At 38.6% G+C, this 22,025-nt stretch overlaps 1 protein-coding gene across 1 annotated transcript in view; it reads right to left on the bottom strand.

Moving 5' to 3' along the window:
• Positions 1 to 22,025, bottom strand: part of LOC121315799 (sodium/potassium-transporting ATPase subunit beta-1-interacting protein 2-like) — a 205,137-nt gene that overhangs the window by 97,454 nt on the left and 85,658 nt on the right. Inside the window, exons 2-3 of the mRNA XM_041250224.1 lie at positions 14,742 to 14,879; positions 9,157 to 9,237 (exon numbers count right to left, since the gene is read on the bottom strand). Coding sequence (XP_041106158.1) covers positions 9,157 to 9,237; positions 14,742 to 14,879 — 219 coding nt within the window. The remainder of the gene's footprint in view (positions 1 to 9,156; positions 9,238 to 14,741; positions 14,880 to 22,025) is intronic.

The raw sequence follows: 22,025 nt of genomic DNA, 5'->3' as shown, positions 1-22,025 counted from the left end.
AGTCACGTGATGGGCCATTTGATCTACTAGACCTATATTTGTGAGTTGGTTGGTTTTGCCATATTCCATGTCAGGAGGCATGAGGCAGTGTCGCAAATTGCCTTGGTGAGGTACTCCTTTTTTTAAAACTAATTTCCTGGGCGTGATCACTTTTTACTTGTTAACTGCAATTCCAGTCTTAAAATATTATCTAAATGTCATTCATATCCCTTTTGAAGGCCTTCACAAAACAGGTTATGTGCTCCTAAGACAATAAAACATTGTTACACTTGACACACAATCAGTTTTCCTTGAAGCATAAAGAAAAAAAATAAATAAGACAGCCGAAGAGAAAGTGAATAGACACATGTTTTTGGCCCTTCGGGTTTTTGTTCTCTGTAATCAAGTTTGTCAATCAGGGTAAGAAGGGAGGCTGCTAGCAGTGTGTCTGCCTTTGGTTTAAACATTAAATGGTTTCTAAACATTCTTTCCCCGTTTCAGTTATGTGCACTTGTTTCTCGCAGAGAAACTAAGGATAGCTGAACACCTCAAAATCAAATAGCACTAGCTTTTCATTTTGATTGTGGGGTTAATGAATGAGATGTTCATTTTAGTATTGCATTTGGGTGTCAAATGATGTCAGGTCCTATTTGCAATGAATAGAATGTGTTTGTATATTATACAAAACGTGCAATTGGGAGGGGGGGGGGGGCAGACAAAATTTGTAAACATTGATCATTCTGTGTCCCAAACAGCATAATGAATGAGAAAAAACAGGCAGTGGGCCCACTTACAACTAGATAGCGTGCTGCGCTTTGTCAAAGTCATTCTTATTCTTAAAATATATTATACAAAATATGCCCTGGTTTATAGCAAATTCGAAAATGTTGTTCCGCGATGTCTCATTTTATGGTAATAAAGTGTGTAATGTTATAGTAATCGTTTTCACTGAAACGTTTGTGTTTTAAAAGTGCTTAAATGCTTTAACGCTAATCTAATTGTTCTGCTGCCAGCTTTCAATATCCCAGTTAAGTAAACATTTCACTGTTACATACTGTAACTACTGCTACATTAAAACAAACAGTGGTACAACATCTTTTTTTATTTTTTACTGTTTTAAGTAGCAGCTAGGGACATTACACTACTCCTACGCAGTGTCAGTAAGGGGGCCGCGATTATGACTAAATACAGGTGCAGCTGTGTAGTTTTTTTTTTTTTAAAGGATACGTTTTTTCTTTTTTTAAAGGATAGATATTTTTAATAATTGCAGAACCAGATAAATTGTGTCTGAAGTGGCGAGAGTCAGTGAAACTGCAGTGAAGAGAGACAAAATGCTCTAAGCGTAAAAAACCCCCCAAAAACCCCCCAAAAAACAAAACAAAAAACAAAACAAAAAAACCCCACTAATATCTTAACACTGTTTTTTTGAGAATGTGGCTGTTCCCAAATTAGATAATTGGTGCTAATTTTGAAACGCCACATGATATAAAAAGGGAGCTTGAAATACCATTAGAGGGGAGGTTTATGCAGCAGACAGAGAAGTTTGGGAGCTGCATAGAGAGAGAGAGAGAGAGAGAGAGATAGATGTATATATGATGGTGCGAGACTTGGGTGACAGATTTTCTGTTTCATTTTGTGTTCATGACTTGTTTTGTTAATTTTATTTGTGAGAAATAAACTTTGGTAATTCTTTAGGTATGAATCTCCTTCCTACCTCCTGACCACCTTAGCCACGTGGTTATCCCGTCATATATGTATATAAGATACAAACAGACATGTTTTTCAAAATAGTTTGGGAACCAGAATTGGACTTAAAATACTCGTTTCCAATGACAGATTCCAAAAATCACCTCAAATACATCTCATTAGTTTTATCAGCTGTGGGCGGCATTGATTGTAATTACACCGACTGGATGTGGTCATCAATCAGGAAAAGCTGATGGAGCATGCAGCCCAGTTAAAAATACATAGAAAATAAACATAAAAAACAGTATTATTCTCAGGTTTAACAGTTCATTTTGAAACTCCAAATAAGTGCAAACTATATACAGTCAGTTTTTATTAATGTGCACAATTATTTTCTGTGTTGTTTGCCAGGAATACAATCCTGTCGTCCTGCTCTGGATCCAAGGCAGTGTGCTTTTTGTTTAAATCGAATACACAGAGGGCGTGTGCTTACAAAGCAATTTCAATACTGACTCGCTGATAGAATGCGACCAGCAAAAAATAGACATGTTAATAGTTTATATTTTTCAATTAACAAAATGCAAAGTGAGTGAACAAAAGAAAAATCTACATCAAATCAACATTTGGTGTGACCACCCTTTGCCTTCAAAACAGCATTAATTCTTCTAGGTACACTTGCACACAGTTTTTGAAGGAACTTGGCAGGTAGGTTGGCCCAAACATCTTGGAGAACTAACCACAGTTCTTCTGTGGATTTAGGCAGCCTCAGTTGCTTCTCTCTCTTCATGTAATCCCAGACAGACTTGATGATGTTGAGATCAGGGCTCTGTGGGGGCCATACCATCATTTCCAGGACTCCTTGTTCTTCTTTACACAGAAGATAGTTCTTAATGACTTTTGCTGTATGTTTGGGGTCGTTGTCATGCTGCAGAATAAATTTGGGGCCAATCAGATGCCTCCCTGATGGTATTGCATGATGGATAAGTATCTGCCTGTACTTCTCAGCATTGAGGAGACCATTAATTCTGACCAAATCTCCAACTCAATTTGCAGATATACAGCCCAAAACTTGCAAGGAACCTCCACCATGCTTCACTGTTGCCTGCAGGCACACGAATGAGTGTACCGCTCTCCAGCCCTTTGGTGAACAAACTGCCTTCTGCTACAGCCAAATATTGCAAATTTTGACTCATCAGATCAGAGCACCTGCTGCCATTTTTCTGCACCCCAGTTCCTGTGTTTTCATGCATAGTTGAGTCGTTTGGCCTTATTTCCACGTCGGAGGTATGGCTTTTTGGCTGCAAGTCTTCCATGAAGGCCACTTCTGACCGGACAGTAGATGGGTGTACCAGGGTCCCACTTTTTTCTGCCAATTCTGAGCTGATGGCACTGCTGGACATCTTCCGATTGCAAAGGGAAGTAAGTAAGTACCTTGTTAGCTGACTTTGGCTGTTCCTCACCCAGTTTTATTTCTCCTATACAGCTGTTTCTGTTTCAGATAATGATTGTGTTTCAACCTACATATTGAATTGATGATCATTAGCACCTGTTTGGTATAATTGTTTAATCATACAACTGACTATATGCCTACAAAATCCCTGACTTTGTGCAAGTGTACCTAGAAGAATTGATGCTGTTTTGAAGGCAAAGGGTGGTCATACCAAATATGGATTTGATGTAGATTTTTCTTCTGTTCATTCACTTTGCATTTAGTTAATTGATAAATATAATCTATTAACATGTCTATTTTTGAAAGCATTCTTACTTTACAGCATTTTTTCACACCTGCCTAAAACTTTTGCACAGTACTGTATATAATGGAATCAATTGGAAAATTGATTTAGTTAGAGCCAGCAGAGTAATTTTAAGTTAGATGGGAGTAGTCACAGATGAACACCAGTGTCATTTCGAGATACAAAAAGACACAGTCAAACAAAGCAGACCTCAAGTGATTATATTGCTCCAGGAAAGCTACTCACACGAGGTAGATTAAAAGCAATTATATTGCTCCAGGAAAGCTACTCACACGAGGTAGATTAAAAGCAATTGAAAATGTATAAACAAACATTAAGCTCTCTGGAATTCAGATTTTATAGAACAGTGTATATTTATACTGACAGCTCCAAATATTTGCTGAGCAGCCACATGTATCATTACTTCCAGGTAAAAAGCTATTATTGGTTATTTAACATGATTAAAGAGGCTTTATTTTTTGACGTGGCCACATATGTGTGAATTAGCGATGCTCCCACCTGACCCCAGCATGGTTTATATACCTTTAGCATGGTAACCGTCAGTTCCGTAGTAATCAATTGATTCTGTAACCTAGAAAAGACTGAACAAAAATTCATCATTTTCAGGAATGTACTGGCTATGAGCAGGGACTGAAATGTAACTACAACTAAAAACCTAAAGAGAAATAATGTATCTGTGGGTTAAACGATTATCAGATTCTCTTACAAATAACGATCATAAGTATGGTACCACTAATCTATTTTTAATAAGAACTGAAAGTTCCGGAATGATTTAATTATTTTCTACCTAATAAAAAATGTCTGTAGCTTCAAATATTCAATATGTAAATGAAAAAACAAACAAACAAAACAAAAATGTTGTTTTACTACAGTTCGGTGAAATGAATTAAATAACATAGGCAAGACAGCATGTATTATTATTATTATTATTATTATTATTATTATTATTATTATTAATATATTAATTGTTAGCTTAAAACAAGACATTTAGTCTGAAAATAGAAATAAATGTACTTCCGCTACTGTATAGATACAGTATATAATACAATTAACTTAAATTTAATGACATAATTATAACATCTGACCATTTGGAAGGATGCAAAGCACATTTTTACGCTACACTGGTGCTACCATCAAATGCACATTTTCCAAGACCAGCTTTCTTTGTTGGACCCGTCTGAGGTTTGGGCTAGATTTGAAATCTCTCATGGAATTACACTCTTGCGGGAGACATTGACAGCGTTTACATGCACAAGTCATGACAGTTTTCCTCACAACCTGTTTGTCGTAGTTTTCAGGAAATGCGTTGCTATGCAGTTCTGATTTAGGAAAAAAAATCGACCGTACCAATGCAGATTACTCAATTCATAGTCATTTAGGGGAGGGGATATTTAAATAGCCGTGTCTGCTTACTAAGTAGTTAAAGAATGACTCTGAATATCGTGAGGAGAGCTTCATGCATTGCCATGAAGATAAAAACATTTAACAAGAGAAATGAATTTATGTGTTATCAAGGACATTCGGAATTACACCGCGCATTACCTTTCCAACACATACACACAAAATTATATAAAATTTAGTTTTGCTACTTAGAATTTCTGTGTGTGTGTGTGTGTGTGTGTGTGTGTGTGTGTGTGTGTGTGTTTGTGGAACATCAAAAGTTACACATTCAAAGTACACTAGAACCAACTTGGTACAAACATGTTTTTATTTTGAATAAATAAAACTTATATTCAATTATAAGTTTAAATATAATATCTATATAATATTATATATATATATATATATATATATTATATATATATATATATATAGCATCATAATTTTGATATAATTTCATCTTCAAGCTAGCTACAGAGCTTCAGCAGAAACATTTTGATCAGAAAACTGCAAAGCTGGATTCTGTGCTGCGATTGACACACACGCAGAATAAATCATATGTTACTTTTGTTTTACATTAAAAACTACTTTTGTTTGTACAGTTTTGTATCTGTATATACCTGTTTACACACTAGTTTCTTTTAAAATACAGTATTTACAAAAAGCACTAACACAAATTGCACAGTTATAAAAAAATGTTTCAATCTGCAGTTAAAATACTAAACCAAGAATGCTAAAACAGAGAGGTAAATTATCCTTAAAACAAACCAAAATAGGTTGTAAAAGTAAATTGACAACTATAAAATATAATGCAAGCTACAGTAGCTCAGAATATACTTCATCATCTTCGTTTTGTAAACTAAAAAATATCTGTTTGGCTTCCCAAGCTGGACATTGTTGAACATCATAGAAAACTTTCTCCTACACTAGCAGTAAAGAGGGTAATGAGCTAGCACACAAATTAGTTTTCTTGTTACTCTGGCCAATTACTCTTTCCATGGATTCATTTGTGAAAGTGATGAAAACAAAAAGGCAACTCAAAGTCACAGTAAATGCACACAAGGGATTTACAAGAAGACAGCAATCACTTTAATTGGCTGTAGGCCAGTGCAAACAACATTCAGTACTATGAATAACACCAGAATGCCACATTCTGAAATGCAATAAAGAACCTCCATACTGTAGTTTCATAATTAAAAAGTGTAAAAATTTCAAAATATTCTAATGCCATTCTATACAAAATGTAAAATGTCTAAAGACTGCTTTTCTTTTTTTTTTCATGTTTAAGATGGATCTCCAAGGCTTTTAAAGCTTTCATAGTGAATCGAGAAAAGACTTATCTTGTTTGATAAAATCTCTAAAACAATTCTTTATCTTGGATAAAAACTGACATGATGCACACGTTATTGCATATAATGACAATGATTCAGAATGTACAGCCACGGATCTTTCAGACACGCTGAGTAACTTACATTTTAAAAGTGAAAACTGTTAAATTGACAGTCTTGGCGGTTCTAGTGTTAAGAATGCATTCATAAGTTTCCCTGAAATGTATAATGATGCTAATATGTGATGCTGATCTTATCATACAGTACATACATTATACACTTAATTGCATTGAAACATATTTGCCTTTTTTAATTTAATATTAATCAATATATTTATTACACAAAGCATTAGAACAAAAGGACATCAGAAAAGTTACAAACGAGAGGAGGCCATTCAGCCCATCTTGCTCGTTTTACATATGTATTTGTCATAAAGTATATGGGTATTGCCGGAGCAGACCCATGTAAATTATTTGCTTGCAAAGGATGCTGGGGGTTGGGATTGTGGTGTGGAAGATGATAATTTGTTGACTATTGTAAATATTTGATTACTGTTTTGTGATAATTGTACAAGTTATTGGTATACATGTTTATGATTCATTTGGGAGTATTTCTGTGATTTGTTATTAAATCAGCGAATCCATTATTAATCCATAAAGGTGATTTTAAGTACTCTGCATGTTTAAAATAGTGTTTGTTTTTTAATATGTGGCATACACAAATATAAAATGTATATTACATCATATTTCAAATCTATACATAATGTATTTTTCATTTATGAATTTTATATTTCTCAATATATATATTTATATATTTTAAATACATAAAACATATATTTGACATACAGTGCCTATAGAAAGTCTACACCCCCTTGAACTTTTTTCACATTTTGTTGTGTCAGTGCCTCAGAGTTTCATGCATTTAAATGAGGATTTTTTTCCACTTATCTGCACACCATACTCCACACTGTTAAGGGGGGAAAAAAATTTGTTGAAAAAAATAAATAAATACAAACACACCTTTGGCAGCAATTACAGCTGTGATTCTGTTGGGATAGGTCTCTTTGCACACCAAGATTTGACAATATTCGGCCATTCTTCTTTAAAAAAAACTTTTCAAGCGCTGTCAAGTTCCTTGGGGAGTGTTGATGGACAGCAATCTTCAAGTCATGCCACAAATTTTTGATTGGATTTAGGCTGGGGCTTTGACTGAGCTACTCAAGGACATTTACCTTTCTGTTCCTTAGCCACTCCAGTGTAGCTTTGGCTGAATGCTTTGGGTCGTTGTCATGCTGAAAGGTGAACTTCCATCCCAGTTTCAGTTTTCTTGCAGAAGGCAGCAGGTTTTCCTCAAGGACTCCATTCATTTTCCCTTCTATCCTGACAAGTGCCCCAGTCCCTGCCAATAAGAAACATCCCTATAACATGATGCTGCCACCATCATGCTTCACAGTAGGGATGGTGTTCTTTGGGTGATGTGCTGTGTTGGGTTTCAGTCAAACATAACGCTTTGCATTTAGGCCAAAAAGTTCAATTTTAGTTTATCAGACCACAAAACTCTTTGCCAAATGGCTACAGAAACTTCTGAGTGTTTCATTGCATACTTCAAACAGGATTCAAGGTGGGCTTTCTTGAGCATGTCGCTCTAGCAAAGTTGCCATTGGCCTCTTGGTTGCCTCTCTAATCAGTCTCCTTCTTGCTCGGTCATCCAGTTTGGAGGAGAAGTAGCGCTCCTACTGCCATCTGATTGGCCGGGGGCTCCCCTCCCGCTGTTGTCTATGGAGGGACTGCTCCTGCTCTGTCCAGCAATGCCTGGGGTTGCCTGTCTCGCACCGCCTGGGGTTGCTTGCCCTGCATCACCTAGGGCTGTCGAGCCTGCAATGCCTAGGACTGCTGAGCCTGCATTACCTAGAAAGAGTACTTTGAACCAAATGAGCAAGATGGGCCAAATGATCTCCTCTCGTTTGAAAACTTTTTTATGTTCTTATGAATGCTACCACGACTACAAGGTTGAACTTGTTTTAGTAATGTTCAGTATTGTTTTGTTTGTTTTGTTTTGGCCAATGTGCCTTTTTACTTGTTTTGTGTTTTGCCCCGCAACGTTGTTTGTTTGTGTACTGCTTCCAGGACGCTGACGTCACCACCTACGGCCCTCAAACTTATCCTTGCCACAGATACCTTGCACACTGGCATGCTCTACAGGGTCAGAACCTATCCGGGTCAGGACCTGGTGTCATGCGGGTTTGCTTTGATAAAGCAGGGTTGACCTGGGTGACAGACACAAGTAAACAATCTAATTCAATTCCATCCAAGCTTCTCTGGATTGATAATACAAGGCTTAGGATAATTGGTATAACAATACATAAATAAAACCACAACCCTACAAGATAACATTATAATCCAATATAAACAAATCAAGTCATGGAATATAAAATACACAACCTGTTATGCGATATTTATGGTGATTGTAGGAAATTATATCTGAGTGCAGCTAAACATATGAAACAGAAACAGAATATAAAGTTTTTTCACTGCATACAATCAAGTGTACATCCAACCCTAATTTTCTTTGATTGCTATTTTTGATTCCTATTAGGACCAAGTTGAAACCATTCCCCATAAAGTCTACAACGGATGCTCAGGAACACAAGGTGCACATTAAATGAGAATACAGAAAAGACACATCTCCCCAGATAGATATCAACCAAGACATTTTTCAGCTTAACACAGAACAGAAAAAAATAATTGGTCTCCTCATTAAACCACACCAAATGTTCCTGTAGAAACAAAGCATGCATCTGGAAGTGAAAAAAAAAATCTAAACCTTTTTAAGCTTTGCTTGGCTTTTCCTGTCTCAGTGTATTTTCAAAGACAAGATTTGTGCTCCCACTTGTGTACTTACTAGCCCTACAGTATAATATGAGATACAAGCAACAGTATAAATAACAAAGAATGCAGTGCTTTAAAAAATAGTCTTAACACGTTATTATAAAAATGAGTTTACACTTGACATGTTAGGTTGTAAATTACCTTTGAAAGGTCTCCGACCTCTAAGTAGAAGCAGATAACAAACACATTCCATGCGACCCAGAGGACCAGCCAGACTGCATACTATGGGTTAGAAGAAGAATAAAAAAAAAAATTAATCAGAAGGCAATTAGAATATTGAAGTTTTCCAGACAAAACGACGGACTATTCAGGGGCACATCTGCCTTGCTAAAAAATCACCTGAACATTATGTAACAATGACTTCTCTTTTCAATACCTTGTATAGATAAAACTAGATGTATATTAAGACACCTCCCCTAAAGACCATATGTGGACAGTCCTTTAAATTATTATTGTAAGCAAGTTTGACTACTGGTCTTTAGTTGCTAGCCTTACACAAGTTATTTGAGTGCACTCCTACCTGGGTCCGGACCCAGGTTCTGGCTACCCAGGTCATAATAGTGTGAAACCACGTACCTAGATTGTACCTGAGTTAAGCCTGGTCCCAGCGACCTACCTCAGGATGTGGGTCTACACGCTTTGATCCAGGCTGAGCGAGACAAAATGCATGACGGCGGACGAAATAACAAACAGCCAGACCCGCGTGAAGGTTTCACTTCCGGAAGGAACGTTTTTTGTTTATTCTGTTTAGCCATATTTTTGTTGCTTGAGACACAACATGAGCCAGATTGCAGCAGGGATGAAGAAACACTTGCTCTAATCAATTTGGACCAGCGGTTCATCCAGAGAAGCTTGGATGGAAGCGTCTGTAACAAGCTGCTTCCGGGACAGTTTTCATATAGATTTAATTATACTGTGGCAATGCTGCCCTTGTAAATAATGTATTTTTGGTGGGCTCTGTAAAGAAAATGTGTTTTATTTGTATAATTTGAACATTTTTTTAAAACTGAGTTTGTACTAGATATGGTAGGGCTGAGAATTTAGACTTCCCTCTCTGCCAGGTGTTAATTGACAAATTGAGTATCAATTACCCTGGCCACAGTCCTTTGTTGTTCTTTTGTTCGTTCTTTTGCAAGAATTAGATGGATCGGCTGAAGGCTCCCAACTGTGTGCCTTAACCAGGGGGAGAGGACCAAGTGCGCGATAAGGAACCAGGGGTCATAAATACTAACCTTCAAGTGTAGGGATTAATTTATGGAATTTTAATCCCACAGAAGTTTAATTCAAATTTGGGTTAGGAAGGTTCCTGGCTCAGGACCTCCCAGTACAGCTGAAGTAGCTCCCGACCCGAGCTTGGTCACCTTTTGTTTCTTAGTTGTTTTTGACCTGTGTTTTGTTTTGTGTTTTTGTATATTCATGTATACTGTGTTAGTGTATGTTCACGAGTACTAGGGATACCATTGATGGTACCCTAGTGGCAGCCATCTGCAACTGCCTATAATTAAATAAAACCTGGAAGCCTGTGCTGCGTTTCTTAGCAGATACCCCGTGGTGCAGTATGTCTGACTCTTGGGTTGGTAAAAGACAACATTTTCAGCTTTAAGAAAACCACTGTCAAATGACACAGACAGATACCCCAAACTTTGTTATTATAATAATAAAAAATAATAATAATAATAATAATAATAAATAATAATAATAATAATAATAATAATAATAATAATAATAATAATAATAATAATGAGAAGAAGAAGAACAAGAAGAAGAAGAATCTTTATATAGCACCTTTCATTGTGGACTACCATCACAAAGCACTTTACATGATACTAGACTAGGGTGTGACTGAGCTGGGATTTCAACTGGAGACCTCTGGGTTACAACTGGGTAAAAACATAACCCTAACATATTCCTAACCCTAATGTGAGTATCCCATTGAACCAATGCTGAATAAAGCTTTTTTAATTTTTTTTATTTTTGTATAGTGGGTATGAAAAGCAACACAACTGAATTCCATGGCCTGGTTTGGAGTCTGCTCGAGACCTATTCTGCTCAAGACCATTAGGAATTCAATGATAATCTACTGTACTGTATTTAATGTCATCCTTTAGCATGCCATATCTTCAAAAGAAGTTAACTGTGTTGTATAAATACCCAAACTTAACTTAAAGTTTTAAAAATGATATTCTACTCAAATATCGTCTTACCCCAATAGGCCATTTATGGGGAGCACACTTTAGTAGGATGTTGTCATCACTACATTTGACATGCTGTCAGGACATCAGGTACAGAAGATGAGAGCAGGTAGCAGAACCTCATTTGGCACTTCTCCAGCTACCAGAGAGCACCACATTAAATTAGAATAAAAAGGCATCTACATGGACAGAATCTCTAAAACTGATATATTGTAAGCAAGAGGCATGTTAGACAGAAAGTCATTTATCTTATTGTGAAGTTTTTTTGTATTGTATTGTATGTGTGGATTCCAGATAACCAGTTTATGAAATAACAAATATGATGTTGGGGCTTACCCATCACATATAATGACAAAAGCTAAAATCAATGATTGGGAAAATACAGAGATTCAGGCCAGGAATACAGTAAAGTAACTACTCAAATACTAATCCTACTGTTATGGAAAAGAGACAAGCAATTTTAATAGGGTGTATGTATTTTACCATGATGCTGAAATAGACTGTAATAACTTTTTAAAAATTATTATCTATGTGGTTAAATACATTTTGTGCACTTTGGACAGCAGTAACTTTATTGCATGAGGAAACTGTTTTATAAATAGATTTACTGGCTCATAATAAACTGGTGATTTCGGTGAGCTATCCCCTATCTGCAGTTTGGCTCACTGGAGCTGATTTTCCGAAGTTATTACGAATCATTAGATATAGTCATTTGTCTGCAGAGCGTACAGATAGCAACCTAGGACATTGATATCAGTGGTGTTGCCAGACCACCTTCAGACTGAAAACACTCTCAAAATAACAAGTAGATTCACAAACCATGATCAAATCATATGCTGCAAGCGAGTGGCTTCCACTTTTTAAAACAGGACCCTTGGCATTACAGTAAAATACAAAACAATCAGAAAAGAGATTTCCTGTGTGTGTGTGTGTGTGTATATATATATATATCTATATGCTATATATATATATATATATTATAATATATATATATATATTTAGACAGTTTTAGACACAAAAACAAAGAATTTTTGGAAGAAATGTAAATAAAAGTTGCAAGAAATAGATGTTTACAATTATTTATTTCAGCATTTTTTTTTTTTTTTTTTTACAAAACTCAAAAAATGCTAATTCAAAAGTATTCATACCCTTTGATGCTATGATAGTTTTGTCTACAAAGTGCTAGAAACTTCAATATGATAATGCAGAACCTAATTCTATGAAAATGCTGGATTGTAGGTGAACATTCTTAGAGAGTATAAAAGGTGCTAGGCATAGGATGATTGCTGTCATTACCAATATGTCAATAAGGGAAAACGTAAAGAGCTATCTGAAGACCTTAGGTAGAAAATGATTTATTGTCATAAAGCTGGAGAAGGATGCGCAAAGATTTCCAAGCATTTGAGTATCCCAATTTCAACTATTGTTTCTATTATCAAGACGTACAATACTCATGGTACTGTCACAACGCTCCCTTGGTCTGGAAAAGAGAAGTTTCTTTCACCATGAACAAGTAGAAGAATTGTGAGGAAGGTTTATAACAATCCGAGATTGACTGCCAAAGATATTAAAGTGAATTGACAGCAAGTGGGACTGGGGTTTCCATTTCATTCATAGGTCAGGTATTGCATGGTGACGGTTTCAATGGTCGCAGGCCAAGGAAAAAGCCACAGGAATATGTCACAAGGACAATCGCTTAAAGTTTGCAAAATGGCATTTGAATAATGGATATGAGTTCTGGTCAAGGATTTTTGGAGAGATGAAACAGAAATCTAGCTATTTGGTCACGCTGGTAGTCGTTATGTTTGGAGAAAGTCTGATGAGGCGTATAAAGAAAAGAACACCATAAATATCCTGTTTTTCATCTAATGGTACAGGTAATTTAGTTCCAATACATGGTAAAATGGATTCCATAGCATACTAAAAGATACTGGGCAATCATCTGAAACCGTTTGCTACAAAACTTGGTTTAAAGCACAACTCGACGTTCCAACACAGCAACGATCCAAAGCACACATCAAAATCTACTTCAGAATGGTTAAGAAGAATATAATCAAGGTTTTGGAATGGCTTAGCCAAAGTCCCGTTCTAAATCTGATTGAGAATCTTTGGTATGAGTTGAAGAAGGCTGTGCACAAGAGAAGTCCTCGAAATTTGAATGAACTAGAACAATTCTGCTTACAAGAATAGTCAAAAATCCTAAAGAATCATGCCAAAGCTCATTGACAACTATCCTAATCGTTTAAAAGAGGTTATTATTGCTAAAGGGGCCTCAACTAGCTATTAATTTCATTTTCCTAGTCAGGGTATAAATACTTTTGAATTAGCATTTTTGATTAAATTAGACATCTATTTCTTGTACCTTTTTTCCCTCATTCACAAAAGCAAAACTTTTGCTACAAAAGATTTTTCCTATAATTATTTGTTTGAGAAATTTCTAGACATTATAAATTTCCACTGGGGTATGTAAACTTTTGACTACAACTGTATTTGTCTGCTGTCAGGTTTTACTAAAAGCACATGATTTTTTGACAAGAATGTAAAATGCATGGACATCTCCTCCTGTCAGGTTCCTGTTCCCCAAAACCTTTTTCATTGGCTTTGGCACATAAGCTTTGAACTGCGAGGATGTGTTCCAGAAGGATGAGGCTTGTGTCAATGTCTGGGTTACTGTGACTCAGTGTGACTTTATCATGATGATAAACAAGGATTCTGTTTTCTTTGTCCATGATGAATTTACATACAGTAACTAGGGCTCTAATGGAATTCATTTAATCAACAAAGCCTTACTCATGAACCCCTCCTACTCAAACTATTTATAAGCAAGGGTAATTTCACAGTTTAAATTAGCTTATTTCACAGTCTAAAAATAGGCATTTGAAGAGAGTTCATGATTAAACACACCATGTATTAAAGCAAAAAACAAATACATAAATAAATAAATGCATTGTCACATTCAAAATGGATAATTTCTCTAAATGTAACCCTAAATATTTAAATAATTATTTCTAGAATATTTAGTTTTTTGAAGTCCACCATTAATATCAAACAATTAAAAAAAGTAATAAAAAAAAAAAAAAAAACAGATAAATGTAAAAATAACAACAGAAACATGAAATGTCCCCTTCTTTTACTGGACAGAGAGATCTTTAGCACAAATATTCCCAATCTTTGATGCCGCTGGTGTGTTTTTCATTGACTTTTTAAAGCAATTGGGCAGCTCTATGCAGTGTGTTCATTTACCGGAAGCAAACTAAACCGGCTGCAAGATCCTAATGGAGTGTAACAGGTAGTGCGTCAATAAGGCTTTAAGTGATAAAAAAAATGTATATTTACACTATTATAAAATAAACGTGAATGTTCACGGGTAATTACATATTTTACGCCAGTGGATACATTTCATGAAAATGGTGAAATCCTTGACAACTCTGAAAAAAATACAGCTTTATTCATAAGAACAATGTTCTGCATTTTGTGGATGAAAGTCTTAAAAATGTGCTGATCTTTAAAAACAAATGCCAGTATTATACTCACCCCAGTTACATATCTTGGTCTGAACTGGGCTGTTCCAAAGAGGCCAAGTATCACTGTAATAATATGCACAAAGTTTATAAGGATCGGTGCCCACTGGTAACCAAGGAAGTCAAATATTTGCCGCTCCAATATGCAGACCTGAAAAAAAGAAGAAAAAAATGTTGCTGTATATATATATATGGACCTAAAATGCCCTTTTATTTCATCAATTATTTCTACTGTTAATAACATTTTTTTTTTTTAAATCTATAAAATACAAAACAATCTGTAACCATAGGGTTACACCCGATCAAGGTTCAAGGTGTGTTGCCCAACTAATACTAACTGGCTAGGTCATTCCCCACACAGAAACAAATTTGGTCATTGAAAAGGAAGTTTTTACCATCCTCACGCAAGTGGAGCATGAGTAACACAGCTTGTATTTAGTATGCACCAACAACTCCAGGGGTATTGCAATGCAACGTCTATATTATTAAATGAAACAAGATGAAAACTGCCTGGAACCGATATCCACGCATAACACATCCCTGTAGTATTTTCTAAAGCTGACCTTCAAATTTAATTAAATAATATTACTTTTCAACATTGATAATCCCTTTAAGCCAAACACCATGAGTTAAAAAAATGTAGTTAACAAAAAACTGTTTGTGCAGCTGGGTTTACTGTAACAAATGGGTTGCTGTGGAGATAAACGTCCACCTCTAACTCTGTGACAAAAGCAGAAAACAAAACACGGTCAATGAGAGCTCAAGATGTCAAGACTCTTTAACAAAGGTACATTTGTCAATTTAGGGAAAGGGTATTTCAAGTCAATTAATTACTGTAATCCAACTAGGAATTCTGATTTTCGGGTGAATTTTTTTTTTCCAACTTCGGGTGAATGCGTTTTTAAAAATCAGGTAGAATTATTTAATGAAAATATCATGTGAAATAGGGTGGATTTTTTTTACATTTAATCAAGAAAGAGTAAGTATGCGGGTAGAAATCAGGTTTTATTTAGAAGGAAGTAAAAAACAATTGTTAAGCACAAAGTGTTGACAACAAAGTTGTCATCAACAGTTTAAATTCCCAGTGCATGTATATTTCCACACATTGGGATATGCAAACTTTTGTCCTGGAAGAAAACTTGCTTCCTTGTGCTCTGACAATGTTCCCCAACTCTGAGGATTGGTTTTTCCAGCAGGACAATGCTCCATGCCACACAGCCAGGTCAATCAAGGTGTGGATGGAGGACCACCAGATCAAGACCCTGTCATGGCCAGCCCAATCTCCAGACCTGAACCCCATTGAAAACCTCTGGAATGTGATCAAGAGGAAGATGGATGGTCACAAGCCATCAAACAAAGCCGCGCTGCTTGAATTTCTGCGCCAGGAGTGGCATAAAGTTGCCCAACATCAATGTGAAAGACTGGTGGAGAGCATGCCAAGACGCATGAAAGCTGTACTTGACAATCAGGGTTATTCCACCAAATATTGATTTCTGAACTCTTCCTAAGTTAAAACATTAGTATTGTCCTGTTTAAAAATGAATATGAACTTATTTTCTTTGCATTATTCGAGGTCTGACAACACTGCATCTTTTTTGTTATTTTGACCAGTTGTCATTTTCTGCAAATAAATGCTCTAAATGACAATATTTTTATTTGGAATTTGGAAGAAATGTTGTCAGTAGTTTATAGAATAAAACAAAAATGTTCATTTTACCCAAACACATACCTATAAATAGTAAAACCAGAGAAACTGATAATTTACTTTTAATAAACACCAAATCAAAATTACAAAACAGAAACAAACACCTAACTCCGTTTTGGAGCTTTGACTATACACAGACTGGTCCCTGACTAACCCACAGGACAGCTAAGCCGTTTACCTGACCCAAACACAAAAACTCAAACGGGCTTCACTCAGCACTTCACCTTTCTCTGAAACGACTGGAGACACACACACACACACACACACACACACACACACACACACACACACACACACACACACACACACACAGTCAGGCTCTTTCCTCAGCAACCCTGAGCAAACTGGCTACCTCTCTTAAATACCCTGCACCTGGCTCCAATTTACAATTAGCACCAGGTGCAGGGGATTATCTAAACAATAAAACAATGAAACAATTCAAACCCTTAGCCCATTCATCCAAAAGTGCATTTTCACATGTTTTTAGCAGGGAGGAATTTTAACCCCCTCCCTGCTATCTCACTATATATATATATATATATATATATATATATATATATATATATATATATATATATATATATATATATATATATATAAAACACTAAGAAGCCACATTTTTCTAATATGTAAATCAGCTTCCGTCCTGGGCACTAGTTCTGCTCTGTTGCATTTAAATCACAGACAACTGCGCATGATTGTATTCATATACAGTATGTGCCAATTCGGGGAGTTTTTGGGTTTAACCCAAATGCATTTGGGTGGAGGAGAAATTGGGTTAAATCATGTAAAACCCGAAAATCAGATGCCGTAAATATAACATATCCCACCATACTCTGAGACAAATTAGTCTGCACTTTTGTTAACTACTCATGACAGGACATATTTTAAGAACCTACAAGACTCCTTAATTAATAAACCTCCAATGGATTAATGTATTGTAATCACCATAATAATCTTGTTCTGAACAAAAATGTTGCAGTAGGCTTCTGTTTATCACAAGGGGATAACAGTACCAAAACCTGAAAAACTGATTACCAACGGAATTAACATATTGTAGTACTTAGCTAATTACTTGTCACAAATCAGTAAACAACTTTTACTGATAAAAAAAGCTTTTTTGAGTTATTGTGCACCATTTAGTAAACATGGTCATGTAGGAACAATTGAGTAGTTTCCAGTCTGAAATATTATTTACATTTGGAAAGATCGAGGACTGTGAACCACCATAATAGACACAAAGGAAGTTCATAGCAGCAATAGCAGCAGCTTATTAAATATAAAAGTACAGCAATTTAAAGTCAGAAATAACTCATAAATGTGTACTGTGTATCAAAGATAATAAACAGTATAAAAACTCTAATCTTTATACATATTACTTGTACACAAATAATAAGTTTACCTTTCATGTGAATAAATTAGGCAATTAACTTTCAGTTACTTATCAAGGTTCATTAAAAGATACTTTTAACAGTAACTAACAAATTACTCATTAAAGTTTCAGATAATTATATTTCATGTTATTAGGTTTCATGTCAATGCAACATAGGTTACCTTTCAATTTGAAGATGACCACCAAAACATTAGATATGGGATATGCCTGCCTATCGGTAGGTATTTTCTGATCTCTCTTTATCAGAGCTGCCAATAGGCACCTTCCTGGGTGACGCCCTCTGTCCGGCCTACAGAGAGATTAAATAGTCAAACCACGGAATCCATTGTCCAGAGCTAGTGGCCGCTGAGTTTTGACTTCTTTCAAGCACGCTGCTCCAGATCTCCGGTCTTCAAGGGCAAGCCCTAGGCCGCAGCATGGCAAGCCTGGTGGTGGCTTGTGGACAGCTGTGGCTGTCGCAGGCAAGGGTGCCCGACACGGATAAGGCAGCATTGTTGGACACGCCGATATCCCTGGGACATACCTTTAGGCCAGCTGTGCAGGAGATTTTGCAGCGCCCTTATCAACAGCGCGAAGCATCTCAGCAAGTGGCTGTGCTGCTCCCTCCCCATGCTCCAGTAAGGGGTAGGTTGAGCCGTTGGAAGGCTCCACATTCACGTACCCTCACCTTGACAGTCCCGGCGCCCACGGCCCGGCTGGGTGACCTGAGGCGTCGCCTGCAGACCACAGCAGCGGCAGGCAACTGATCCCCTCCACAGAGCAAAGGGAACGCACGTCGCGGTGTGTCTGCGCAACCGTGTTCCAGGAGGTAATTATAGGACAGTTGCCCAAGGCAGCTGCCTCAGCGTGCTCTGTGCCAACCTCAGCAGCCCCAACAGGGGCCCTGAAAGCTTTCGGACTTGGATACAACAGTTCTCGGCACACCAGCTGTAATACTGGTGTGCTTGCATCTCAAACATCTGGGTGCCCGCTACCGTGCTCAACGGTTATGTGCTGCAGTTCTGTTTGGGACCTCCCCCCTTCCAAGGAGTCACGCACACATCCGTGCTCGACCCTCTTCATGTGTCAGTACTCCAGAAGGAAGAGGCTGCCTTGCAGTGCAAGTGGGCCTTTCGTCTCGTAGATCCCACCTCCTGCTGAGAGGGGTTCTACTCGACATATTTTCTGGTACCCAAGAAGGACGGTGCCCCATCCTAGACCTGAGATTCCTCAACAAGTTCTTGGAGGTTCCAAATGTTGACTCACCATCACCTTCTCCAGTCAGTCCGGCCTGGCGACTGGTTTAACACTGTGGATTTATGGGACACGTATTTTTACATTCTCATTGGTTCAGAGCACAGGAAGCACCTCCGCATCGGTGTGCTGCCGTTCGGCCCCTTCTAGCTCCTCATACACTCTCAAAGTGTGTGGACTCTATCCTGGCCTCCTTGCCATTGCAGGGGATCAGAGTTCTGAACTATCACGACGACTGGCTCATTTGCTCTCAGTTGCGAGAGGGAGAAGTGGCCCACACAGCGATTGTGACGCAGCACCTGGCAAGGCTAGGCCTCACCATCAACAATGCGAAGATTCAGCTTATACCGGTGCAGTGCACAATATACTGGACTCCAGTACGATGCGCGCATGCCTGTCAGACGACAGAGTAGCAGGTATTCAGGGTTGCCTCTCCCTGTTTCAACAGGGATTGCAGGTCCCTCTGGTGTGGTGCAAAAAACTGTTGGGTCTGATGGCCACAGCTGTATCAGCCATCGAGTTGGGTTTACATGTGCTCCGCGGCCCTGCGATCGTGGAGGATACCCTCTCACCTCCGTGGAGTTATGTGGATGGGAGTGGTGTTTACAGATGCCTCTAACTTGGGTTGGGGGGCAGTCTGGGAAGGCAGAGGAGTCCACGGAACCTGGTTGGGCCATTGTATAGCCCTGCACAAAAATATGCTGGAGCTTCAGGCTGTTTTCCTGGCTCTCTAGCACTTTCTCCCGGTGTTGTGTGGTGTACGTCAAACACCAGGGTGGCCTCCGGTCCCCGGTGTTGCATCGCATCGCCTTCCGGCTCCTGAATTGTGCATCTTCCTGGAGTGGCAAACTGGGCAGTAGAGTTTCAAGGGAAGGTGTGCATCCATCAGAGTGGCGACGCCACCCGCAGGTGGTGAAGCGCATTTCGGAATGGTTTGGGAAGGCACAGGTTGATCTCTTGGAGGCCGCAGTGGAAACATTGCATTGCCCTCTGTGGTATTCCCTCCACCTCTTAGTTCCACTCGCCTTGACGCCCTAGCCCACGAGTGGCCCAGAATGCTCCTTTACGCATTCCCGCCAGTATTGTTGCTCCCGCCTTTCTTGGAGAAGGTCCGGTTAGAGAAAGGAGCTGTTCTCCTAGTGGCCCAGGAGAATCTGGTTCTCGACCCTATGCCAGCTCATACAAGGCCAGCCCAGGGAGGTCCCGCTTCGCCTAGATCTCCTCAGTCAGGCGAGAGGCACTCTCTGGCATCTGGAACCGGGCAGGTTCCAATTATGGGTCTGGCCCCTGAACGGGGCTGCTGGACAGCCGTTGGGCTATCAGACGTGGTTGTGGGTACTTTGCAGAGCTATAGGGCAGACTCCAGTAGGTCGCGGTATGCCTATAAGTGGAAGTATTTTCAAAATTGGTGTCTAAATAGAAGTCATGAACCAGTTTCTTGCCCCATGCCAGTTATCTTGCAGTTTCTGCAGGAACTGCTTGATGCTGGTAAGTCACATTCTACCTTCAAGATGTATTTAAAGGTATCTCGGGTACGCATTTCTTAGCAGCATGTTTCCTCAAAGGGGCTCGGCAATTACATCCTCCCAGGAGAATCGTTCTCTCCGAATGGAACCTTGATGTTGTACAGGAGGCTCTCAAAAGGCCCATAAAGTTGAAGCATCTGTCTATGAAGAGTCTTCCTCTTGGCTATCACCTCTGCAAAGCGGGTCAGGGAGCTACAGGCACTGTCTGTGCACAGATCCTGTATGCATATTTGGGACGATGGCAGCAAGGTGTCACTGAGTACAAACCCTGCTTTCCTCCCAAAGGTGATCACAGCCTTCCACATGAAACAATCTATGGAAATGGAGTCTTTTCATCCACCTCTGTTTTCTTTGGAGGAGAATAGGAGATTGAACTTCCTCCACCCAGTGTGGGTGCTGAGATGTTACATTGATAGAACGAGAGCTCTGCGTCATTCTGACCAGCTCTTTGTTTGTCATGGTTTACGGATCCTAGGCCAGCCCCTCTCAAAACAGCGACTGCCCCACTGGATTGTGGATACAGTCTCTGCGATGTATGACAGTGCTGGCTTACCCCCACTTGGGAGAGTAGCTGTGCACTCCACTAGAGGGTTGGCTACATCTTGGGCCCTCTTTAGAGGTGCCTCACTGTCCGATATATGTATGCCGTCTAGCTGGGTTATGCCACATACATTCTCCAGGTTCTACCCCTTGAATGTGGTAGCTCCTTCTTTGCCTTCAATAGCTAACCTAAGGTTAAGCGCTTCTGTTCCTTCTCCCTCGTGACGGCTCTGGTACACATTTCCCATAAGTAATGTTTTAGTGGTCATCTTCGAATTGAAAGGGAACGTTAGGTTACCTACTTATTCCCTGAAAGAGAAGATGACCACCAACCAGGGAGGTGGCATTGGTTGCCCTCACAGCTTCAATGCAAAAAGAGAACATGGCTTCCATTATTTGACTATGTAATCCCTCTGTAGGCGGGACAGAGGGTGTCACCCCAAGAAGCGGCCTATCGGCAGCTTTGGTATAGAGAGCTCAGAAAATACCTACCAATACGCAGGCATATTCCATACGTAATGTTTTGGTGGTCATCTTACTAAACAGTCTGCGCAACTGATTTATTCGCTGCCAGGTTGTAAAACTTGATCCCTTGAATTGCTTTGTGAAATCCTTCTACACAGTGATCCTCAATGGGAGAAATATAGTCTATGTGTTGTCCTCGTCTTTGATTTTTCAGCCAAGAGTGTGGCCCAAACAGTCTTTTGAATCCTTTGTAATCCAATAGACTTAGACGTATTCATCCAAACAATCCTCTTTGTTACACGGCAAGGATATGTCTCGCCCTGTGACAGTCTCTCAGCCCTATCACCTATGGTCCTGGTCGCTCAGTCTGTCACCACTTCTTCCCTGTATAGCATCTGTAGCTGAGGTTTACTTTGTGGTATCCTTCAGTCAAGA

Source organism: Polyodon spathula, chromosome 5, assembly GCF_017654505.1.
Source record: "Polyodon spathula isolate WHYD16114869_AA chromosome 5, ASM1765450v1, whole genome shotgun sequence".
Taxonomy (NCBI): Eukaryota; Metazoa; Chordata; class Actinopteri; order Acipenseriformes; family Polyodontidae; genus Polyodon; species Polyodon spathula.
The sequence above is the reverse complement of the archived record's forward strand: the minus strand, read 5'-3'. Positions and strand labels throughout refer to the sequence as shown.